At 41.6% G+C, this 22871-nt stretch overlaps 1 protein-coding gene across 3 annotated transcripts in view; it reads right to left on the bottom strand.

The window, feature by feature from the left end:
* Positions 1-22871, bottom strand: part of adgb (androglobin) — a 39239-nt gene that overhangs the window by 14888 nt on the left and 1480 nt on the right. For all 3 annotated transcript variants that reach the window (XM_056428701.1, XM_056428702.1, XM_056428703.1), the window contains exons 4-21: positions 22172-22243; positions 21750-21926; positions 18654-18793; positions 16964-17050; positions 14772-14938; positions 13063-13139; positions 12052-12226; positions 11559-11649; positions 10836-10980; positions 8076-8121; positions 6956-7067; positions 6674-6737; positions 6400-6501; positions 5217-5325; positions 4470-4608; positions 2405-2519; positions 869-1030; positions 124-262 (exon numbers count right to left, since the gene is read on the bottom strand). In XM_056428701.1, coding sequence (XP_056284676.1) covers positions 124-262; positions 869-1030; positions 2405-2519; positions 4470-4608; positions 5217-5325; positions 6400-6501; positions 6674-6737; positions 6956-7067; positions 8076-8121; positions 10836-10980; positions 11559-11649; positions 12052-12226; positions 13063-13139; positions 14772-14938; positions 16964-17050; positions 18654-18793; positions 21750-21926; positions 22172-22243 — 2119 coding nt within the window. The remainder of the gene's footprint in view (positions 1-123; positions 263-868; positions 1031-2404; positions 2520-4469; positions 4609-5216; positions 5326-6399; positions 6502-6673; positions 6738-6955; positions 7068-8075; positions 8122-10835; positions 10981-11558; positions 11650-12051; positions 12227-13062; positions 13140-14771; positions 14939-16963; positions 17051-18653; positions 18794-21749; positions 21927-22171; positions 22244-22871) is intronic.

Here is a 22871-nt window from a genome sequence, read left to right on the forward strand (position 1 = left end):
ATATGAAAGGCAAGAAGAGATTACTTAAAATTAAATGAATCAGTTTACTGTAGTGTTAGGCATATACCCATGTAGATGAACAACATACAATACAAGATGAACAATCATACAAATGGCACTTACAAGTAGGGGAGTGCTCTCTGGGGTCAGTGGCCAAGAGTGAAGGGTCAGCTGTGAGGGCCAGGATAGCAAACCGCTCCTCTGATGTCAGCTTCCTGCCCACAGCCTCACACATCATTTTGTAAACTGCAGAGTTAAACACCTACACACACACACACACACACACACACACACACACACACACACACAAACACTTCCTCAAATGTACATCAATAAATCGTGCACCGCTGTCACTTTATACTTTAGATACACTGTATACACTTTAATTTTACATTTTCATTTCCTTTATTATTTAAATTCCTAAATGTAATATACCCTACTATTTGTATTGTATATTTGTGAACATGTGTGCTGCTGCTTCACGTATAATTTTTCCGAGGGGATGAATAAAGTCACATCCAATCTAATCTAATCTGTGATTTCAACCAAAGTCACAACGAAGTCGTGACATAAATAAAATACTTCTGCATTCACTTAAAAAAAACCTCTATTGCTGAATAAAAAAAGCCAAACGTCATCTGTTGACTAAGTCACACATTCTTTCATAGTCGCTAAACAGTATGACTGAATTCACGAGTAGTACAAGTATGAATGGTCATTTCTTTCACTCATTATTAACTCGATTACATACTTCACAGGGGAACTACAAAATATGAATGAGCCAATGTGACTGTATCTAGATGTAGAAACCGTAGTATAAAGCAAAGTGAGCTGTGCAGTAGGACTATACTGTCAGTGAAGGAGCTACCTTGTGGTGTTCCCCTTTTCCCAGGGTGGTGCTTTGGGGCCAATGAGCTTCTTCCAGGGCTCTTCTGGCTGCTGGCTGCTCCTGCTCATCGCTGAAGGAAGACACCAATCTGGACAGGGCCCTCCATATGGATGAGGCCTGGTCAGTGAAACGAGCACTCTCCTGTTTGAAAAAAGAGAACGCAGTGGGGTAGCATTCACATTGTGTTTACTGGCACAAACAGAATGCATGTTAAATAAATAAAATAAAGAGGAGAAAAGCAGAACGGCCACAACACCAAGTCATTCCGATGGTAACTTTGGTGTTGGAAAATCAGGTTGAAGAAGTAAGACAGCAGAGACATCAGCTTACTACCACAATGTGATTTTCAAAACTAGAAAGAGCATTTCCTTCTGAAAATGCGTTGGAATGATAAAATCTGAAAGCTTGTTGCTGAAATATTTAAAAGATAGCTGAAAATACCCAAAAGGTAAACTTCCTGCTGAAAGCGTTGAAGCACAAACACATTGACCTGAACTGTTGAACATCCTTGAAGTGGAAATGTAGAACTGGAAAAGATAAGCAAAACTCTATCATCTAAATATTCAAAGATATGAAATGAGATAGAGGGGGGGAAACCAGACATGAGAAAAAGAGAGGGAGAAAGATAAAGGCTTTTGTGAACGTTTACATGTCCTTAAATGTTTTTGGGGTTTAGAAATGAGAGTTTAATCGCAGTTCAGAAAGTGTTCCTGTTTGCTTCAAAAAAGTTCAAAGCTAGTCAGAATTTTAATGGAGATGACTGAGCAGAAAGCCAGACTTCTCCCCTCGTTAAGGCTTCTCCAGAAAAATCTGGGAAACTATTGGATTCCATAGTCACACGTCTACGACAAGCACAAGATTCCCTCCTACTTTACCAGAAAATAATGCTTAAAGAGTAAGAAGTTCGGCCGTAGTGACGATATACAAAAAAATGTTTCGCTTGAAAAAGTTTAAGCGGATTTGAAGCTTGGCTCCATAGGGACCCATTCATTATTTATTCCATACAAATATTAATAATTTGATAATGTGGAAAGATAGAAAATATCTGAAAATATACAGTAAAAGTTGAAGGTTATGTCAACATTTTTTTTTAAAAGATTGAATTTGCTAAAAGTATGAAGATCTTAGAAGCTTTTAAAGTTGAAGACTTTCCCCATTGTGATCCCATTCAAAATAATAACCATAATATGTTGATAATATGAACAGTTGAAGAGTTAGAAATATGAAAAGTCATAGCAATCATGAGCTGAAGAAGCTGAATACTTTAATATTTGAACAGTTTCTGTAGCTTAATAGATGAAAGAGGAGAAAGGGTCCAAAATACGTACGGAAGAAAAAGAATAAGTTTCTTAAAGATTACAAGAACAATAGTTGGACTGCTGAAGCATTCCAACTAATTAAAGCTGGAAAACCATTATAATTAGAGCTTAAACAATTCCTTATTGAACCAAAATTTAAAAAACGACTGTGTGTTTTATTAAAATACTATCAATGTCAACTGACTGACTCGGACACCTTGGTAAGTGGTGACATGATGGTTTCTTCATCCCCAAACATGAACGGTGTCTTGCTGCAAAGGTGAACGTGGTAGCCCAGTGCTGCCTTTGTGTGGAGGGAGAACACATGGCGCCTGGAAGGGAGAGACAAGGAACTTTTTTAACAAATAATCCATCGTGTCCATTTACCGGAACACTATAAATTATTCTAAAACCGGGGTTCCACATCATTTTTGATTGTGAGACATTATGAAGATGAAGTGTATTCATGACTCCTTTTTAGTGCTGCAATCACAGAATTATGTTTCTTTTTAATGAGATTAAGAGGCCTGCAGAAATCTTGATTTTCAAAAATAAATAAAAAAACTAATATCTCTTTTTTTGTTCGTGTTAGTTATTTCATGACATTTCTAATTTATATTATATATTCCGGTTCTTGATCCCAAAACTGGCCTCTAAACAATTATCTTTATTTTTACATTGCATTACTTTGAGGAACAATGTCTAAATATTAGGTTATGGCACTTATACGCCTTAACCCTTTCGGTCAGCCACATGTATCTTTCTTCTTTTTTTTTCTTTTTCTGGTGGTTGTATATTTTGCTGATCGAAATAAATAAAATCAATAAACTCATTCATTAGCCGAATAAATGTAGGAAACTGATATTAAGGAGCATTAAGGTGTCCCTCCACCAACGACCCTGTGGCTTCATAGTACTCGGTAATAAGAATAGCATAATCATAGAAAAAAATGCATGAAATAACAGTACAGTCCACTGAAAAAAATCCCTTTCTAATCTCAATAAAGGAACTTTGTTTCTGTAATACTGAATGGGTCAAACAGTCAGAAGTGATGTCGCCTAATGTCCTGTCTACGCCGAGTTCATCGGGCCTGGTCCGGCATGAGAGAGTGGAACCCCACTTCCTTGGCCCCATTAACTTTACATAATTCAGACATCACAGCCCAACTAGATGGATGAGCACTCACTGGGGCAGAGCGGGGCTAGTGCTGAAGAAGCAGAGGACAGCATATGGAAGAGGGAAAAGAAAGTGAAGAGAATGGGAGAGAAAAAAGGGAAGAAGAAACACATGGAAAATGGAGAGGGAAAGAAAGGGAGATGTACAAAAGAGGAGAGTCAACAACTTCTGAAAAATGTATAGATTATGTTAAAACATTTAGAAGACAACAAGCCCCAGGGTCAGTAAAGAGATAGCAGTATACCTCCTACAGATGGGCTATTAGGGACGTACAAAGAGTAAAAGAGGTGAGGTGCTGCCCAAAAGCCTGGACATGTCATCTATTCTCTGCATGATGAGTGCTGATAATGGCTCAGTGGTAATTGCACTGCTGCATACCTGCACCTGACCCCAGAAACTAGGCCCTCTGCTTCTAGGCCAAGCAGCACCCATTAATAGAGACTAGGACAGAGGAGGTAGGTAGATCTCCTCTGCTCACTTTATGATAGCTTTAAGTAGATCTCTGCCTGGCTGTAAATATCATAACAAGAGTGAAACTCTTTCATCGAGAGCTCCCAAGACTGCTGTCCAGAAAATGCATCCATTTTTAGAATAAGTTCCCATGATGGGAATTAAAGCTCCAACCTTGGCATCATTAGTGACACGTTGATAAGTGCTAAGGGTAATGTAGGGTTATGACATTCAAGCCTGAGTGGAGAAATTAAATGTGATAACATTTGAAAAGCGATGACATTTTGTTTAGATTCTTACGTGAAATGTGAACATTTACATAAATTCATGAGTTTAAATGGCATCAGAAAATTGCCAGAGTAGAACGCCAGCAAACCTATGATGAGACTAGACTGGTCACATGTGTAAAGGTATTTCCGAGTAAGAATAGAATATTCCATTGGCATTGCATTATAATATTAGGATGTCAATAATTTTACAGATACACAAAGCAAGGAAACCATGGCATATGATACACAACTGTGGTATAGTTAATGAGATTAGAGAGTCTGGGATCATAGATTTGTGACATCCTAGTCCGATCATGAGCTTGATCTAAGCTATTAATTGTGATCAATACAGCACACAGTTCTCAGTGTTCATTCATGCTGTCCTACCCGGGGGGTACGTTAAACATGGCGGCCTTTGAGGAGGTGGTCTTTATGGTGAGTACTGGCAGCTGAAACTGCAGGCTGTTCCAGGAGTTGACCTGGGCGACGACAACTGAAGACCTACATGCTGCAGACGTTTCCTTTCCTAGGTGCGAAGGGTTTGGAGAGTGGAGAGAAAATGTGTGCTGGTCAAACACCCCAGTGAAATATCACAAACATAGTAGATCATATTCATGTGTGTTCAAGCATTGTATGAGTGTCTGTTATGAACACGTACACATACTGTTGATTCCAAATAGGTTTTAGGCTATGGGTTGTACCCTAATAACAAGAGAATTATAATTTCTCTTGGAGACATTTGTAATGTCTCTGTCTCTTCAGCAGTGCCGCAGATTTATAGTGTAGTAGTTAGGCTACAGATATTTCAGTGCCATAGATTCTAAGTTGCAAAGACCTCAGTCAGACAAGGAATCAATGAGTCGGACGGAATAGATTCACATCATCAACTAAACGACCCCCATGCCCCTCTCATTGCTACGATAGGGGATGGCAGGTTAACAAGGGGGCTGTCATCCCCCCCCCCCCTCATATTGCCTTCTGGCTGTTAGAGACCTGAGTCAAGCTTTTTAGCTTACATGCAGCAGAAAATCCTTTTGTTTCTGATTATCAAGATATGGGTTTGTGTGTGTGTGTGTGTGTGTGTGTGTGTGTGTGTGTGTGTGTGTGTGTGTGTGTGTGTGTGTCAATCCGTACTCTCCTCAGCTGCATCTCCCCAGCAAAGCAGAGCTGAGAAGCTGATGAGGATATGGAGAGGTTGCAGACTGTCCACACACAGGTAGTGAGTGCCTCTCACTTCTGGACACTGGGGGAGAAAGGGGGGTTAAGAGACACACACGCGCACACACACACACACAGACACATACACACACACACACACCCACATAGACACTGGCATTAGTTATCAGTATGATTGTAGATGGGGGAAAGAACAAGTGAAAGAGAGAAAGAGCAGAAAGCTGTAAGGGCGGATGACAGACAAACTGATAGAAGGGTGGCTTAGTTCAAGAGAAGGTGGAGGAAAACACAAAGGAAGAGAGGGAAAGATGGGGAGTTAAGTGGAGGCAAAAGAAAGAGATATAAAAGAGCTGAGTGAGTTAAAGAAGCTTCTACGGTGCTACTTACAAAGGAGAGGCCAAGACAGCCAATTTAGTGATGTAAGGAAAAGCATCCAGTGAGAAAGAGGAAGACGAAGCAGGAGAACGAGAGATGTGCAGAAAAGACAGAGAGAGAACAAGAGAGGAGGGAGAGAACGCATACGTGTCCGGAGTGACAAGCAGACTCACACACTAACACACAGTCAGACAAAAACCTGCGCGACACAAAAGATCACACTGTTATACTTATATTTACACATCTTTTTTTTACCAGACACCAAATCAGCCGTTGTCATGGCGCCAGTGAAGCAGATAGCGGTTCATTTTATAGTTTATTCTAAGATCCTGCTCATTACTTACAACGCTTTGCTTGCAATCTTTAGATATTCTTGAATTGCTGATCCCTCAGGAAGCTGCATCTCTTTTGTTCCTCAGATAAATGACCTGTGCCTCTTGTAAAAAATATTTCCCTACAGGAATCTTCAGTTGTTTGTTAAATGATCGTTTCTATTCACACAGTTTATTATCTCCATTAATATTGCTGTGGTAAATGATGTAGGTGCTCTGTAAATATTTGCCGCTCGTGAAGCTGAGAGACTTGTCAGACACACATCAGTTATCTGAGGGCGTCCATGTTTCCCCCGGCAGACCCAGTGGGAAGTTGGGAATACAGACTCAGAATTATCGATTTTCCGACTTGCGACAAACTGCAGCATATGTACAGAGAAAGATTTATGCTAATTTGCATTTCTTGGAGCATGTGTGTGTTTGCATGTGTGTACTTCAGGGCTTGCTACAGTCGATGTCACAGGGAGGGATCCAGTGGAGTGTGTCGATGACCCAGTCAAGTTGGTGCCTGTTGCCGTTTTGGACAAGATGGTGCTCTGCAGAACACAGCAGCAAAATGTATAACAATATATTCAATACTAACAAGAGAATTAATGTGTCAAAAAAACGTGGGAAAATAAATGGAACATTTTGGAAGATACCACCACTAGAGAACAAACACGCAGAAATAAGTCAATGGGTTATTTCATGATACTGTATATACTTTACCTTAAAGTGTGATTTATGGATATGATGGGGGTAGATTTGCGGTTTATGAAACACAAAGAGAGTCCTGGAAGAAAACAACAAAGAAATACTAGTTATTTTTTAAAATAAAACATTTATAATCTTTGTCTCATCATTTATTAGACCCTTCAACCATCCGTTTATCATAATTTTCTATGTTTATCTACTGGTACAGTATGTTTGCAGTACATAAGTACACTTTTGTGTGTGTGTGTGTGTGTGTGTGTGTGTGTGCGCGCATGTGTGTGTGTGTGTGTGTCTCACTGAAAGCATTTAGCAAAGTCGTCCAGGTCCATCCAAGCCTCCTGCAGCATGGGTTTGACAGGAGCCGAGGGTTTCTCAGTTACAGGCTCCTCCAATGGAGTTATGGGTTGATCTGGAAGGGAGATTCATTTAATATATGATTAAAATAGTTATTTAGAAACATGTTTGGTGAGTTAGACATTTAGTTAGAGATAGTAGATTACATTACATGTCATTTAGATATATATATTATAAAGTTATTTAATTAATTTGAATCATTATTATTCATATAACTGCAGCAGCTGAATATAGGAACAACATCATGATCCAGCTCGTGGCATGAGAGTTAAATGGTGCTTTTCATGCCACATTTAGACAAATAGATATACAATTGCCTGTGAAATCTCCCATTTCAAAATGCTGCAAGTAACAAAATGCTTTTCCTCGATTATCCTCGATTCAAATAATTATCTTCAACGCAGTGAGCCGAAGTGACCAAACTCCCACATAATGGCACCGTGAAGCGCACACGCACATCCAAACTCCCACTCACGGACTCCCACTTTCCTAATGCATGCAGCGCAAAGTCCTAGACAACTACACACAGACACACTCTTCACCAAAAACAACAACAACAAAAACACACACACACACGTACACACAGTGTCTCTGCCCCCAGGCTCTTCTCAGAGAGAGAAGTCTGATCAGAAAGCTGAGGCGGCGAGGATCAGTGTCTCTGCTGTGAGCAATGGCGGTCCGCTAACTCAAACTGCAGGTGTTACTAAGCAACTAAACGGGGGCAGGGAACTGGCTTGTCATAAGGCATAATTTCAAGTCCCTCTACTTCAAAGTATCTTGGCCAACCGACAGAAGCATGAAGAGAAAGATAGAGGGAGTAGAGGCGAGAAATGGAAATACTCTGAATCATATTAATTGGATTATGCTCAGCATATGCTGTACAAGTCGACCGATGAAGACCTCCAGCACATTCACAATTTCCAATAAAGCAGAATTAATGAGCGTCTGCCCATTGTGGAAGCCTAATATTTGAACTCGGATAAGGCAATCGTGTGTACAGAAACAGTACAGAATATTTTCAAAATGAATGAAGGGCATAGCGTTGCAAACGAACAGCTTTTACCATTGGAGATGTCATCATTGTCCTTCTTCATGTCCTTTGCAGTAACCTTAGGGACAGAGAGGGACATAGAGAGAGAGAGAGAGAGAGAGAGAGAGAGAGAGAGACATGAACAGTGAGTTGCTGCTAGAGTCACACGACTAGAGACCCGCCTCTGCCCTCGAGTAATTCCATTGTCAGCTGTGGTGTTGCGCTATTCTCGCCCAACACCACAAGACACAAGACACGGTTTAATGTGACATGGGCTCCTCTGCTGCTAAAAAACACCACCGAGGAATACCAGCTCGGATTTAAGTTGACTGACAGAGGAAGAGTTATTAAGTTGTTTAGCATGTTACCCCTCTGAGAGGGGAATAACTCAACAGCTCGGATGTTATGCTCATCTGCACAACACAATAGAGAAATATAGCTAACGAGTCTTTGTCAAATCCTTCAAATACCACTTACTTCTGTCTGAGCAAGGAAAAGCGCATTACCGCTGCTTTGATAACAAAACTAGATTCAAGTACCTGTCGCCAACTTAACCGTCTGTATTGTCTCTGATAATGCTCTTTTGAGTAGAAACCCTGGTGAATGTCCAACAGTTTACTCAGCTCTGAATAAAAATCATGCCGTTGTTCAAAGCAATCTCAGCTAAGACTCTCTGGGTGAGTCAGAGGGAGTGTGTGTTTGTGTTTGTGTGTGTGTGTGTGTGCGTTTGTGAGTCACCACTTATTTGAATAAGTACCCGAAGACCCAGACAGACGGAAAGAGACACTGTGATTGGGAGGTACACTTGACCTCCTCTCTAACGCCACAGCAACACTTCCTCTGTAACAAAAGATGTAAATGTGTGTGTTGTCAAAAGAGTGTTTACAACGTGTCCCGTCCGCCCACAGAATGCTATTCATCAGATGGTTTACCTGAAACAGTCGGAGGACATTCAGACCGATACATCTTACACACAAAGCTGCTGGGATTTTAAGCTGCTACTTTTGGAGCAGCAGCCATTTTTTTGTCCCGTCATCAAATCTCCGCGATGGGTTGATGGGTAGACGGAGGCACACGTCTTTAATCCCACACTTCATGGGGCTTTAGTGCACAGCCAGAGTTAAGTATTTGCTCTCCAAGAGGAAGTGTACCCCAGTTCATACAGGAGCAATGTTCAATTCTTCTTTTGTTGAAATTTAGATTTTTAGATATTATTGCTGATCGAAATAAACTAAACTAAACTAATACAATCAAGTTAAATATCTCTTTGTATCAATGTATAGTGAGTTCACAGACAAAAAGATATTCATTTAACCCCCCTGTTACCTTTAGGGTCAATTTGACCCCATTCAATGTTTAATGTCGGTGTTCTTTCGGGTCAATTTGACCCCAGGCTGTTTTTCACTGTGTCAAACATAGAAGAAATATCAACTTTTTTATATATTTAAAGGGCTATTTAGGTAGTCAACAAACAAACAAAGTACATCACACTTAAACTTGGAAAACAATATTAATTCTAATAATTTTCTGGAGGTTTTAATTGCTGGGGTCAAATTGACCCCGAGGGTAAAATATATCAGTAAATATAAAGGTAACAGGAGGGTTAAACATTGAATGGGGTCAAATTGACCCGAAGGTAACAGGAGGGTTAAAGAAGGATATCATTATTTGACGCACACTAATAGGCAATCGAGGGTTTTCGGGACAGCATGTGACGCGACCTTCCTATATTTTAGCAGCACAGAGGTCGATTCTGTTGGTCAGTGTTGACAGAAACAGCGGGAGGGGTCAGAGCAGCCAAATCCCCTTCTCGCTTGATGCCGTCCCCTCAGCACGTGACCTACCACATGCTTGCGAAAAGCGGGAACCGACACACTGAGTAAAAATGTGGCACACAGACCCAATCCAATCCACATGAGTGCACGTTCACATGCACATCAAACCCAAATGACACATCAAATTAGCATGTCCATACTGCCCTCGTCTAACCGCTCTATAACCGGTCACAGTTACACAAGAGGGCGATTAATATGGACTCTATTTTTTCTCTGTATGCTCGGAGTGAAGTGTAATAATGAACCCCCCAGGAGACGCAGACACTGATGGCACACCATCTAATTGCACTGCTTTTTTCCATCAGCACGGAACACGACCTCTATGAAACCCACGCACCTCAGTTCACCACCACCACCACCACCACCACCACCACCGAGCTTCTCTTTTCCCTTCTCCCTGCGTCTGCTTGCTCTGCCTTCATCTGTCCCTGTCCAACTGTCACTTTCTCTCCATGTTTTAGTCCCCCTCCTGTCTTATTCTGTGTAGCTCTCCCCCGTCTGTATTCCTCTTTATCATTGTTTCTACTCTCATCTGTGTGTCTCTCTTTGTTGCTGCTCGCCCTCATCTCCCTTTCCCTGACTGCTTCTGTCTTGAGCGAGCGAGCGCCCCTGGTCAGTGGTGGCCTGGCTGGCAGACGACAGAAGTGACTTTGAGACTGGGGGATGGCAGCCTTGTTGTCACTGACACACAGAGTGTCTCTGATGAGCCTTCAACTGCATACTTACAGGGCAGACAGTGGGGGGAGAGAGGAAAGAATCCAACTAGGAAATAACATAGAGCTGTTACTCTCTTAGTTGTTGGGCAAAAAGCATTACGGTGGGCTTCAGATATCCTTATACCTCTTTATATATCCACTATTTAACTCAACAAGATGCTCCTTAAAATGTTATACACACACACACACACACCGAATATATAAATAATCCTTGTGCCCCAGCAGTCAGTAGCTCCATGTACCTCTATATTGACTCCTGTGATGTTAGGTGAGTTTGCGGTGCATTCGGCAGCATCTGGCTCAAGGCCTCCTCGGCATTCGGTCTCCTCTCTCTCGGCAATGGACACCAGAGGGGAACGTTTCCTCTGAGTGCTCTGCGTGGCCTCTCTGTTTTATGGACATACAGCACACGCATCATATTATAGTCACAACAAACACACATCCCCTGTCATGGTCACACATTTTAGAAAGCAATACATCATACCGTCTACAAATGAGTCATGCGTGTCACATTATAGTCATCAAATGACACCAGAACAGCATAACACCACAACACCGCTTTGACATGCTTAGATTGAGAATGTAGGAAAATACGTCTTTAGGGGAAAAATAGTAATAGTCAAATGGGGGAGAAGAAAAAATCTTGATAACACTGTGGGCTTCAACACTAATATGGTTTGAAGCTTTCAACTGCTACCCTTATGTCATTGCTCAGTTGCAGGGAGAACAGGGGAGAGAGATGGAGGTACAGTGATAGGATGAGATCATTATCACTTTCTTTTTTGATCCCCATGTGGAGTCGGTTTCCCTGCTTTGCTTTCTCTACAGTGAGGTCACAGCGATGGTTAGCTCGTATAGAAAAGTGAAATACTCTTTCAATGATACAGTTAAAGGAGTAGAAGAGCAGCACAACAAAAACTCATTCTGTTTAATTTCATAGTTTGAGATAATTTGAGTGTACACACTCTGGAATCTGGCCAACGCTACTCTTGACACGACAGGGAAGAAAAGGGCTGGCAACCTCGATGAACTGCTCTGGTTTTGACACGGGAAGTTCTGCGGAAAGAAAAAAGAGAATACAGTCTCATACATCATGCCAGCACTGCTTTTTTCACACTCAGACTCTTTTTAATGCATTTTTTGTTCCACCCGCAGATCATATCTGTCAGATATGCTCGAGCCAGCAGCTATTTTCATTACAGAAATATTGTAGCTATCCCCCTCGTTCTTTCATTTCAGCAATGCCCTCTGTTCAGCTGGTTCTGAATCTCCTGCATTAGCACTCACTCGTCTTTCAAGTCATATCAATTTATGAAATGCCCCTTCACCGTATCACAAGTTGTGTTTTTCTATTTGTTTGATAACCTCCCCTGCGTCCTCCACCTGGTTTCCCCCTCACTCGCATTTTGTACAGACTTCCCTTTTCATTTCCTGCCACCTTCTTTGTCTCTCACGCACTTGGTGCTTCATCGGTGAACACGATCTCCTTCCGCTGGCGGATGAGTTTCCATTGGGGTACGGGGGGAGGTTTGGGTGGTGCCTCCAGCTGGCACGCCCTTGTTCTTGTCAACAGGACAATGTGGCTGTGCAGCGAGGAGAGACCGTACTGACGGAGAAACTCTGAGGAATTAGCCTGCATGTAGACAAATGGACAGAAATGAACACGCATGCAGGACTCACTCGTGAGAACACAGACAATGCAGCATAAAATGTATCCTCCCATACCGAGAATGAATGTCACCTGTAACCAAATATACAGACGGCTCAAGTCAGAACTCTCAAGAGGAGATTCTGACCGACACTGGAGGTGATATAAAACCTCCAACTAAAAAAAATCTGTTAAAATAATTATCCTTAACATAAAGCATCCTTTACAGGCTTCACTTGTGAATAATAAAACAAGTGAAGCCTGTTGAGGAGAAGCATCCAAATAGAACACACCAGGCCCCCAGGTCACAAGCCCTGTTATATTTCATCTCCACCACCCACTGTTACTTTGGGGATCTAGTGCATATGTTCACATAACTGTGCTATACGACAGGTGATTAAGACATCATAAAAAAAAATTGTGCTGAAATAATTCAATGTTTTTACCTTCTCATATGTGAGTTAATTAAATGTAATATCCCCATAAATGGGTTGTTCTTATTCTGACATTACTCCATTATATCTTCAAATAGATGATAGTGGTTTACTGCTATATTAATGTTCTGAATGTTGTATATTGCTCTTGTCTGCACCATTTGAACTGCGTAGGCCATTGATACAACGTATAATATCAAGAGTTAAGTTTGCCCGCCCTCAACACATCTTTTAAACTCATCGAGACATTCTGGCGAGATTTATATTTGCATCACAATGTGACTGCAGGCATCCAAATCTGTCGTGAAGCTCTGAATACAGTCTACAGTAGGTGAAGCTTGTGTTTGCATATGACAGCGAGTGAGGAGCAATAGAGGAAGGACAAACCGTTTGTTCAAACCCAAAGGAATTGCTATGTGGCTGTAACGGGTAGAAGCTGGCACACACCACGACCTCGGAGGTACCTGAGGAACGCACACAAAGAAGACTAACATGAGTAACAGGTGAGTATCGGTATATGCAAACTCACACAAACACACACTCCAAAATGGACACACATGCAAAATGACAGACACTGTCAACTTGTGACTGCATTAGGTCACACTATATTCCCAAGAGACTGAAGGGATTTACTGACTGAGTAAACGTATGGATATCATAAAAAATGTGTGCCGTCTACCAATGAAAAGGAAAGCTGATGCAGACATGAAAAAGCTACATTTCCAAATCAATGTTAAGCTTTACCCTGGTTAGTGAAAGCACTATTGACCTCCACAGGTATAAATAAGGCAACAAGAGAGTATCTAGGTTATCTCTGGATGGCCCCGGTCTCCCATGGTGCATCTTGGAGTACGGTATGAGGAGCACATGGGCCAGGAGGCATGGAAAATCAATTTGAAGGACCGTGGTGAAAAGAGATTGAAGCACTGCGACACTAATATAAAGCCTACACATTAAGAATTGAACAGAGAAGTGCTTCTCTTGTTGCATAGTGATTTATGCATTTCCATAGAAGACTACAGAGGGCATCAAAAAAAGAGAGCGAGAGAGAAAGAATGCGACGGTTTCTTTTTGTGTTCTTTTTGTTTTGCTTGTATGCTAGAAACGTGTATTGCATTTTGCATTTCTCTAAAGGACAAATGTTCTGTGAAGTGATGCTACTTTGTGTATGCATGTCATTACATAGTGTTTGTAATACCCAACATTTTCGTTATTGTAAACATGTGAAATTGTAGAAAAGGTAGAATCACAGATTACTGGCAGAGACAGCAGGTGGGTAAAGACGAGATCAACAGAGAGGTAATTCAATTCATACCGCTTCCCACTCATGTTAATGTGAATGTGTTGTGGGATTTTTTAAATTCTTCTTTACATTAATTGTGCAACTTTCAAAATGCCTTTACTGTATCGCTCACAACTCGGAGCTACACACTCTTTTCTTCGGACACGTTTAAATCCTGCCTTTATCACAAAACCACATTTGACTCGGGAGGCTCTTCTGCCCTGCGGGAACACCAAATAATTCACCCTGCCAGTGCTCCCTCTGCTGGTTTATTTATAGTCCACCATACACACGTTAACCCTTCCTGCAGTACATAACACATGGGCTTGGGAAAACAGAAAGTGATGCCTGAAACATCCGAGGCAGAGGGTTAACGGCTTGAAAACGGAAGTAATTTGATGGATGGCATGATGATGACCAAATGGCCTGGAGTTTTTCCCGACTTAAAGTATATCAAAAATCAAATGAATGTTAAAAGATTAAGATATTATTACTGCGAGAAGATAATTGAATCATTGATACACTTGAGTTTTTGCAACCCAATTAAATATGCATTGTCCTGGACCATAGGAGTTGAATTATGGATGCAGAGGGAAGAACATTTAGATTTACATACTGTGAATATACAGACATACTTTACACACGTGTCGTACAGCACTGCCCATACAGACGGACAATGGTTGATTGACTTAATTGACTAACTAAATAAAATGTCCATGTATGAAATGTATGTTTCCAGGGATGCATGTGTGCGTATTTGTTTGCCTTTCAGTGTGTGTATGTCTTTGTGTGCGTGTCTGTTCACAATTCGGACCTTTACTTTTCTCTGGCAGCTGACTCTCGCTGTCATTACAGCTGGAACGTCCGCCTGCCGCTGGATCTGCAGTCTGAGACTTTGTCTCCGGCAAACTCTCATCTGGGTGTTTAAATGTGGGAATGGTGTCTTGTAAGACATCCCACATTTTCCCCACGTATGCTGACCTGAGAGGAAGTTCAGGAAAGTAGGTTACAGGCTGCAAGGGATGACATGATTATAAAGAAAGTATACAGTACAGATTTTTTGTGTTGGAACCCATGTGTTTGGTCCTGAATGTTCGCTTGTCCAACACAACAACAAAAATATGAATAATGTTAAGCTCTCATTTCTATCATTGAGCTGACAACACTTGACCAGATGTCAGGAAGTCTACTGTTTCTGTTCTGCTCCGTCTTAGCCCAGACAATATTGCAGTTCCAGTTCCCGTTATTGTGTACATCCCTGTATTTGAAATACTGTGGGCGAACGTTCTCACATCTCTCTTTAGCTGAAAAAAATAGATAATACAATCATCTCTATTTCAACATTATCTTTGGAATTATTTTTAAATTTTTTTTAGTTTAGAGTGCATTGCACACACAAAAGCAAGACAAAGTGCTACACATACTGCCTTCAAAAACATTGAGTCTTTTAAAAGAGACTGAAGCTCCAAGAGACAACTGCACATGTTGCAGAAACCAGTGTGGAATGAACGTGGAGCTGGTTCCTCACCACCTGACCATGGCAGATGTACGAGTCATGTCAGTACCATTGCTGTTAAACAAGTTAGTACACCAGAATCAGAGAGCAACATATTTATATGTGCTAAAGCATGTTATTTTATTCAAAGAACACCACCTTGTCGCTCGTTTAGATGACCACTTTACACATTTTCGGCCAGATCCTGTGAGGAAGACATGTCACAATCTGAAGAAAACAAAAGTGCCACTGCAATTTGTGTCTCCAGAGCTGACAACTGACAACAATAAAATCCAATGCATGCTCACGCACGCGTGTGCGCTCGCGCGTTTGTGTGTACATAGGACTGCAAACCCATGTGTTTTTAATCAATGAGAAACACAAACACTGACATCCTCAGTATTGATAGATTCCCAAGGCGACCCAAAAACAGCAGGTAACCTGCTGAGCAAAAGAAGAAAACAGACCCCAGCTCCTCTCCAAAACACTGTTGTACCATTAAAGTGCCATCACTGACAAGCTGAGATTCTCCACTCCATACGGCCTCGCCTTCCTCTTTATTACCTTCGCATTGAAAATGCGGAAGGTTATGTTTTGATCGCCGTGTATTTATTTATGTATTTATTTGTATGCGTGTTATTCGCATAACACAAAAAGTATTCAACCGAATCGCATGAAATTTAGTGGGATCATTGGTTATTATCCGGGGACCATTTGATTAGATTTTGGGATCAATCGGGTCAAAGGTCAAGGTCAAGGTCATGAAAAGGTCAACATCTTCTTTTTACCATAGCACGGTCAATTTGTATCCAATTGGCATGTAACTAATGCCAACATGTTCATAATTCAATGCCCAATCCTGTGATATGCGAAGGTATGCGCTCTACCGAGTGCCCATTCTAGTTTATTTATTTATTTATTTATTTGTATGCGTGTTACTCGCATAACTAAAAAAGTATTAAACCGAATCGCATGAAATTTGGTGGGATGATTGGTTATTATCCGGGGACCATTTGATTAGATTTTGGGATCGATCGGGTCAAAGGTCAAGGTCATGAAAAGGTCAACATCTTCTTTTTACCATAGCGCGGTCAATTTGTATCCAATTGGCATGCAACTAATGCCAACATTTTCATAATTCAATGCCCAATCTTGTGATATGCGAAGGTATGCGCTCTACCGAGTGCCCGTTCTAGTTCTAAATTGTTTTCATTTTAGACCCGAGTCGTTTGCCCCCAAAGAATGACTTTCCATATTATTTGAGACAAATACACTTCTCTCTCGCTTTTTGTTCCAGTATACTTTATACATGAGGAAGAATTCACAGCTTGTCAGACTGTGAGTGCATTTGGTGCCACAGCTTTTATTCTAATAAAACTGAGACAGTGAGTCAGTTCAATTCTTACAAGCATTCTATTAACAAAAGCACAATTATGGGGGACACATAATTGCAAGAGATGCAGAAGAAAGCGCTACAAGAGTGCAGTAAAGTAGACCAATGAGGACCTTACTTTATTGGACAGATTTCTGGTATCCAGCCAGTGAGGGTATGGGTGAAGGTGAACTCACCCATCTCTCCGTGGACCTCAGACACGACACTGAGAAACACACAAGAAACGGTTTGAAAAAAGAAAACTGTGCAAGAAACCATAGACTCCATTCAAACTATACACTGTTGCATTGGCCCTCTTCTTAAATGGGACTTGTCAAGCTTTTTAATATGTGAAATTGAAAATATGCTTGGCGCTAAAGTGGTTTAATGCATAACTAAGACGTTGCATAGCAACTGACATTCAAAATGGATGTCTCTCTTGTATTCTGTCTATATTTGCGCATCATGCTTAGGAATGACAACACAGTGAAGACAACTCAGGTAACCAACAGGAATGTGTGTGTCTGCTTCCTTCACACACACTTCTCAGTCCACACTCATGCAGGTGAAATCAATACAACTCGATCAGTAATGACACAGACCGTCCCTACTACAAAAAAGCTACTCAGCACCAAAGTAATGGATCCCTCAAATGCATCTTTTTTTTTTTACTAAATAAGACAATAGCGATTGAAGAGTCCCAGCAGACACCTGGGCAAAGTTTGTACTAGTTGAGTATGAAGCAGTTTCACCATGACTCATACATAATTCATAAGAGGAAAGGGTCCTTTGTTTCCTGTCTCGGATGAAACATTTAGGTCTTGAACTTCTGCGGAGACAGCAACCTTTACACACGCCATGTTGCCTTGTTGGCTTAGTCAGCAAAAATAACTCTAAAAGTCCTTGTGAGCTTGAAAAAGTCCAGTTTACTTTGTTAGGTTTAACATGGTCGTACGCGTCCGCTATAGGAAATCAACATCCTCAACCCTGATTTCTCCTAAGAATTCTCCTTCAGCAATGTTGAAGTAAAGACACACATTTAAAGGTGGTTGCTATGAGATTTGGATTATTTTGACAGCTCTCAATTTGGCGATGCCTGAGCCAGCAGCTTAAAGTGCTAAAAGCACTAGCAGCTCATGTTATGGCAGATTTGCCGATTGAGCGAACAGTGTTTCCCTCAGGGGTAACCCGAGGGTGCTAGGCTTTCATGACGAAGCTGTTGGAGGGGACAGCTTCATCAGCTGTCACCGCCGTAAGAGAGCAGTGTAGAGCGGACAACGTGTGCTGGTCAGCGAGGATCACTCACATGAACTAAAAGCTGGCGTGGCTGGCCTGACTATGTCAACAAAGCAAGGAGATGTTCGGATAACAACATACACAGAGGTAGAGGGATTTCATTCTCTGCTCAGGGAGAAATCACTCCTCGATATCGTCACATAGCAAATAAACATTTAGTCACTTCAGAAACACTGTGATCTTGACTAGATTTTAAAATAAAGCTCTGTGGATGTCATTAATGTGCTTGAACTGGCAGGGTCTCAAACTGGCAGGGTTGAAAATCCGTTTGAAAAGTACTTTGCTAAAGTACTTTTGCAATTCACACTACAAATCTTTGTAAATTGTATCAGCCTGTAATCTGCTTTACTGAGTGTACAGTGTTAGTATACAGAGTAAGTATGCAGAGTGTGTCATTCATTTTCACAGTGGTCCTATTTAAGTCAGGCTGTTCTTCGGCCTTTAAGACTACTTAAGACCAGCATCACAGTTTTCCAACTTCTTCTAGCATGACTAAGATATGTATCTGATGGTTGGAATGTAGAGTAACTCACTTTGTGTTGGCCACTTTAATGAGAGCCTTGGCTAGCAGCATCGGCCACAGCTCCAACTGACAGGAGGAGGCAGGAAGAAGAAGGTTGTTGTCTTCATCAAACGGCATCGAATCATCTACTGTTATCTTTCTCCAACAACCCTAAAAGCAAGGGAGGAAGACACCGAGTGAACAAATGATATAACAATAAAATAGTACTTCTAAGAAATGTAACGTGGTTTTTGTAATGTTTTGACCACTGGAATAAAATGTGGGGAATTTTTAAGCTTTTATATGTCTTAAAAGGAGTGGTGGCTGACAGGTGGCTAAATGAGATTACTGAAACATCCTCACACCAAACACGAGTCCTCCGTCAGCTCTGTGGTGGTGATGTGAAGTCAAGCAGTGTTTCCTTTTAGCCAAACTTCGGGCAATTGTAATTTTATGTACACTTCAAAATAGCGTGGTGTGTATTCGTGAAGATTACCTTGCTGAACAAAACATTTGACTATCATCATCCACTTTTGTTTGCCACAGAGCTTATTTTTTCTGCAATGATTCAAGGGAAAAATTCCACCGGCTTTTTGTTCAGGGAACCGGTGCAGTGCTCACTGCTGGGTTGGCCTCCCAAAAACATGTCATGCGTTCAGCACTCAGTTACTTTGGAATTGTATCAACATTATGTTTTAGCAGCAAATATCATAGCTCACCACCTTATTAACCGCTGAAGTGAAATTACACAAAGGCAACCTCTATTGCTTTGCAATATTCTTTAGGATGGCAGATTGTGTTTCCACATATAAATGCCCATTACTACACATAAAAACAAGAGATGTTGACCAGGCTTTCAGAATCCACAAAGATTCAGTTCAGCTTCAAAAGAGGCCTCATCTCAGAGGATATAAATATCCTTTAAGTGATATATCTGCTAGCATTTATTCATATATTAGCTGCTGTATATTCCCTCTTGTGCCTGAGCCTCTCACTCCAGAATGGAGCATTGCCTTCAGGCGCTGGCATCGGCTGATCAGCAATCAGCTGATTCATCCACGCTCACTATCATCGTCTCGTTGATGCATCGACAAGTCGGCCATCAACTCACAAGTAACATCCAATCACAATCATACAAGTGTACTACTTAGTCTTCCTAACGTTACGCTTCAAACTTTTATTTTGCCTCTACCTTCATGCCAACACTGTTTGCGGAGGCAGCTCTCTCCAACACCACAAACCCCTCCAAATGTAAAACAATGTTGGTGCTGTTCTCTAGACCAGGATCTAATTCATGCACGTGTAGTGGTTTTACTGAATGATTTTAGATTTAGATTTTAGATATATACTTTATTAATCCCCAAGGGGAAATTAGTTCTCTGCATTTAACCCATGCTTAGTTATTAAGGAGCAGTGGGCTGCAGTGATGCGCCCGGGAAGCAACTGGGGGTTCAGTGCCTTGCTCATGGACACTTCGACTTGCAACAACTAATGGGGAGAGCCGGGATCGAACCGACAACCTTGGGGTTGCAGGACGACCCCCTTACCCCACTGAGCTACAGCCGCCCCAAATGTATATTCCCATTTGTTTTCCCAGCTGAATTATCATCACTGCACAGATTCCTTCCAAATGTAACTTAACAACCATTTGCATGTTCGAGGAACGTTGTCTTAACTCCCAAATCCATTACACTTAGATGGTAGTGGGGGATACCTCTACATTTAAACAGGTAATACATCTCTGACCGATGAGGTTCCTATTCCAACATCTCTTCTGGCATTAGCTAGCTTATGCTTCATATCCTGTCTGGTGTCAGCGCTTGATAAATGCTGTCTGTAGCACGGTCTGTCTACTGGCCATCTGGGACAGGTTCAAACTGCTTGTAAGAAAAAGCAGCACAAGCAGGTGATAGTGTGACTGGCTGTTCACAGCTATGCCTCCCCTTATCTATCAGAGCAGCGTGCACTAACAGGGCGAGATACAGTGTGGGCGAGCACACTTTATTTCCTGCTTGTTGTTCCACTTTGTTGTCAAGCCATCGCCTCGAGGAGGAGCTCGATGTGTTCGCAGATGGGGGTGAACTACAGTGTGAAAGGAGGATAGAGGAAGAAAAGCAGGAAAGGAGAGACAGAGTTGTAGGGCGGTGAAAAACAAAAATGACACGGTGATGGTTATTCACAGAGTCGTGAAGGAGAAGGAAAATAACGGGTGTGAAATAATACAGAATCATATGAGATGGGGAGAAGAGGAGTCTCCTATGAGCGAAAACAGGGGAGGAAGTGGGAGGGGTGGTTGGGGGCTGGGTGCTTCGTGAAATCTCGACAACCATCTGTTAGCGTGCTATGGTTGGCACGGGGACTGCTGCCTACAACCGCGTCATGCTTGTTTGTCAAGGCCAGAGTCAGCGTTACAAAACACAATCATTTGTAGCGGTTGTTTTTCACTCTCTCGCTGACCCAAATGCTTCTGCTGGAAGAAGTTCGGTGTCTGAAATGACACATTGATGTAGTATCTCTTACTTCGAGATCTGTGGCAAGCGACACACATGCTGAAACTCACAGGCCTGCATCTTCAAGCTGTCTCACAATGCAATGATGAGCTTTATTTAAAAGGAGAAACAATCCTTACACTTGCACATAATCAATATTAGTGACACTGCCGTGCATAAAGCTCTGCTGGGGTTGTGCCTGCCCTCAAGGTCTTACGAGGCATAGACACCTAACTTGAGCCTTGCTCGCTGAGAAGAAGTTGACTCCTCCGTTAAACCATATCTATCTATTCATCAGGAAATATATGAAGCCCGCAATCAATTGTGACAGTAGTGTGACTGATTGATTTGAGCCCTGAGTGGATAAGAGTTTCTCATCCCTCCCCCCCCCTGCAATCCTCAGTCCATCCCCATCCCCCTCGCATCAGCTGCATCCTATGTGGTCGGATCTTGTGAACAATACAATGCAATGCAATTTCATGTCATCCATTGCCTCAAAGGTGCCTCTAAAAATGTTTAATTAACAAAGAGGCATTGTGAAGCAGTGGCTTCATCTGCAGTGCAACTACCTTTTAGATAAATAAAATCCAAATGCATGCTTGTGTGTGTGTGTGTGTGTGTGTGTGTGTCAGGCTCACCATCCAATAGAGTCTGACCACGTATTTCCCATAGTTGTTGTAGAGAGGCACATGACCTTTCACCACCTTACACAGCGAGTAGATGTGCTCCCAGGGTCTCCAACCATCTTGTTCTGTAAATGTGCCGTTATGCAGCGTCCAAACAATACCGATCTCACTCATGAGCCACCTCATCAGCTTGATCAAGCATGGAGGAGAAAAGGGAGACAAAAGAAATTCTGAGTTAACAACCAACCTTTAAATATACAGGCTGAATCCTCAATCATCTGATCAATCATTCACAAAATGAATAGGGCAATGCATTACCCCCGTCTATTTCACTCTGACATCTGAATGTCACGATGCAAGTGCTGTTCGATTTGGTTACCAAAATGTCAGTGTGATCTTACATAGAAAAGTAGAAAACAACAGTTGACACTAACCTCACTGCACATAAGATGACCATTGGAGGAGATTAGGTCGAAGGTCATTTGATTTTCAACAACGGTGAGACCCTAAAATAAAGCACATCATGAAACATTCCCGTCAGATGACTGACAGACAAACTCAGGTTGTATTACTGTGTGTGGCAGCATCTGCACATATCCAAATCATTCACTTCAATAACACAGAGGTCAACCAGCTTTAAAGTATTGCCGCCATGCATCACCTGTTCAAAACTGACATGAATCTGTCCTTGCCATGGTACTCCTAAGACTGTGTCCGACATGAATATTTCACTCATAAGTTAATAGACTGTACTACATTCCTAATAAAAAAATCTTTAAATTATTTCCGTCCATAACACTGGTTTTGTAAATACAGGTATAGACTGATGAAGAGTGTTTCACAGTAGAGCTCATGCGTTGCCTGCATCTGCACAGCTGATTGCTTTTGTGAATATCTCGTGTTCCTCTTCTATGAAATTAATATTAAATGATTTTGACATCTTGAGAGTGAAAAGGCAGCTTGTGACCTGGCAAGGACTAATTCAAAGGAAGCTTCCAGTAATTGCTGAATACTGCACTGAGAGGGAGGGTAACAGAAAACTGTAGCGATGCAATTAAAACTTCATTGGAGGCAACCAGAGAGCAGATTTGCTTAACTCCATTACCACACTGTGAGGCAAAGACATACACGTTG

This window comes from Pseudoliparis swirei, chromosome 12, assembly GCF_029220125.1.
Source record: "Pseudoliparis swirei isolate HS2019 ecotype Mariana Trench chromosome 12, NWPU_hadal_v1, whole genome shotgun sequence".
Taxonomy (NCBI): Eukaryota; Metazoa; Chordata; class Actinopteri; order Perciformes; family Liparidae; genus Pseudoliparis; species Pseudoliparis swirei.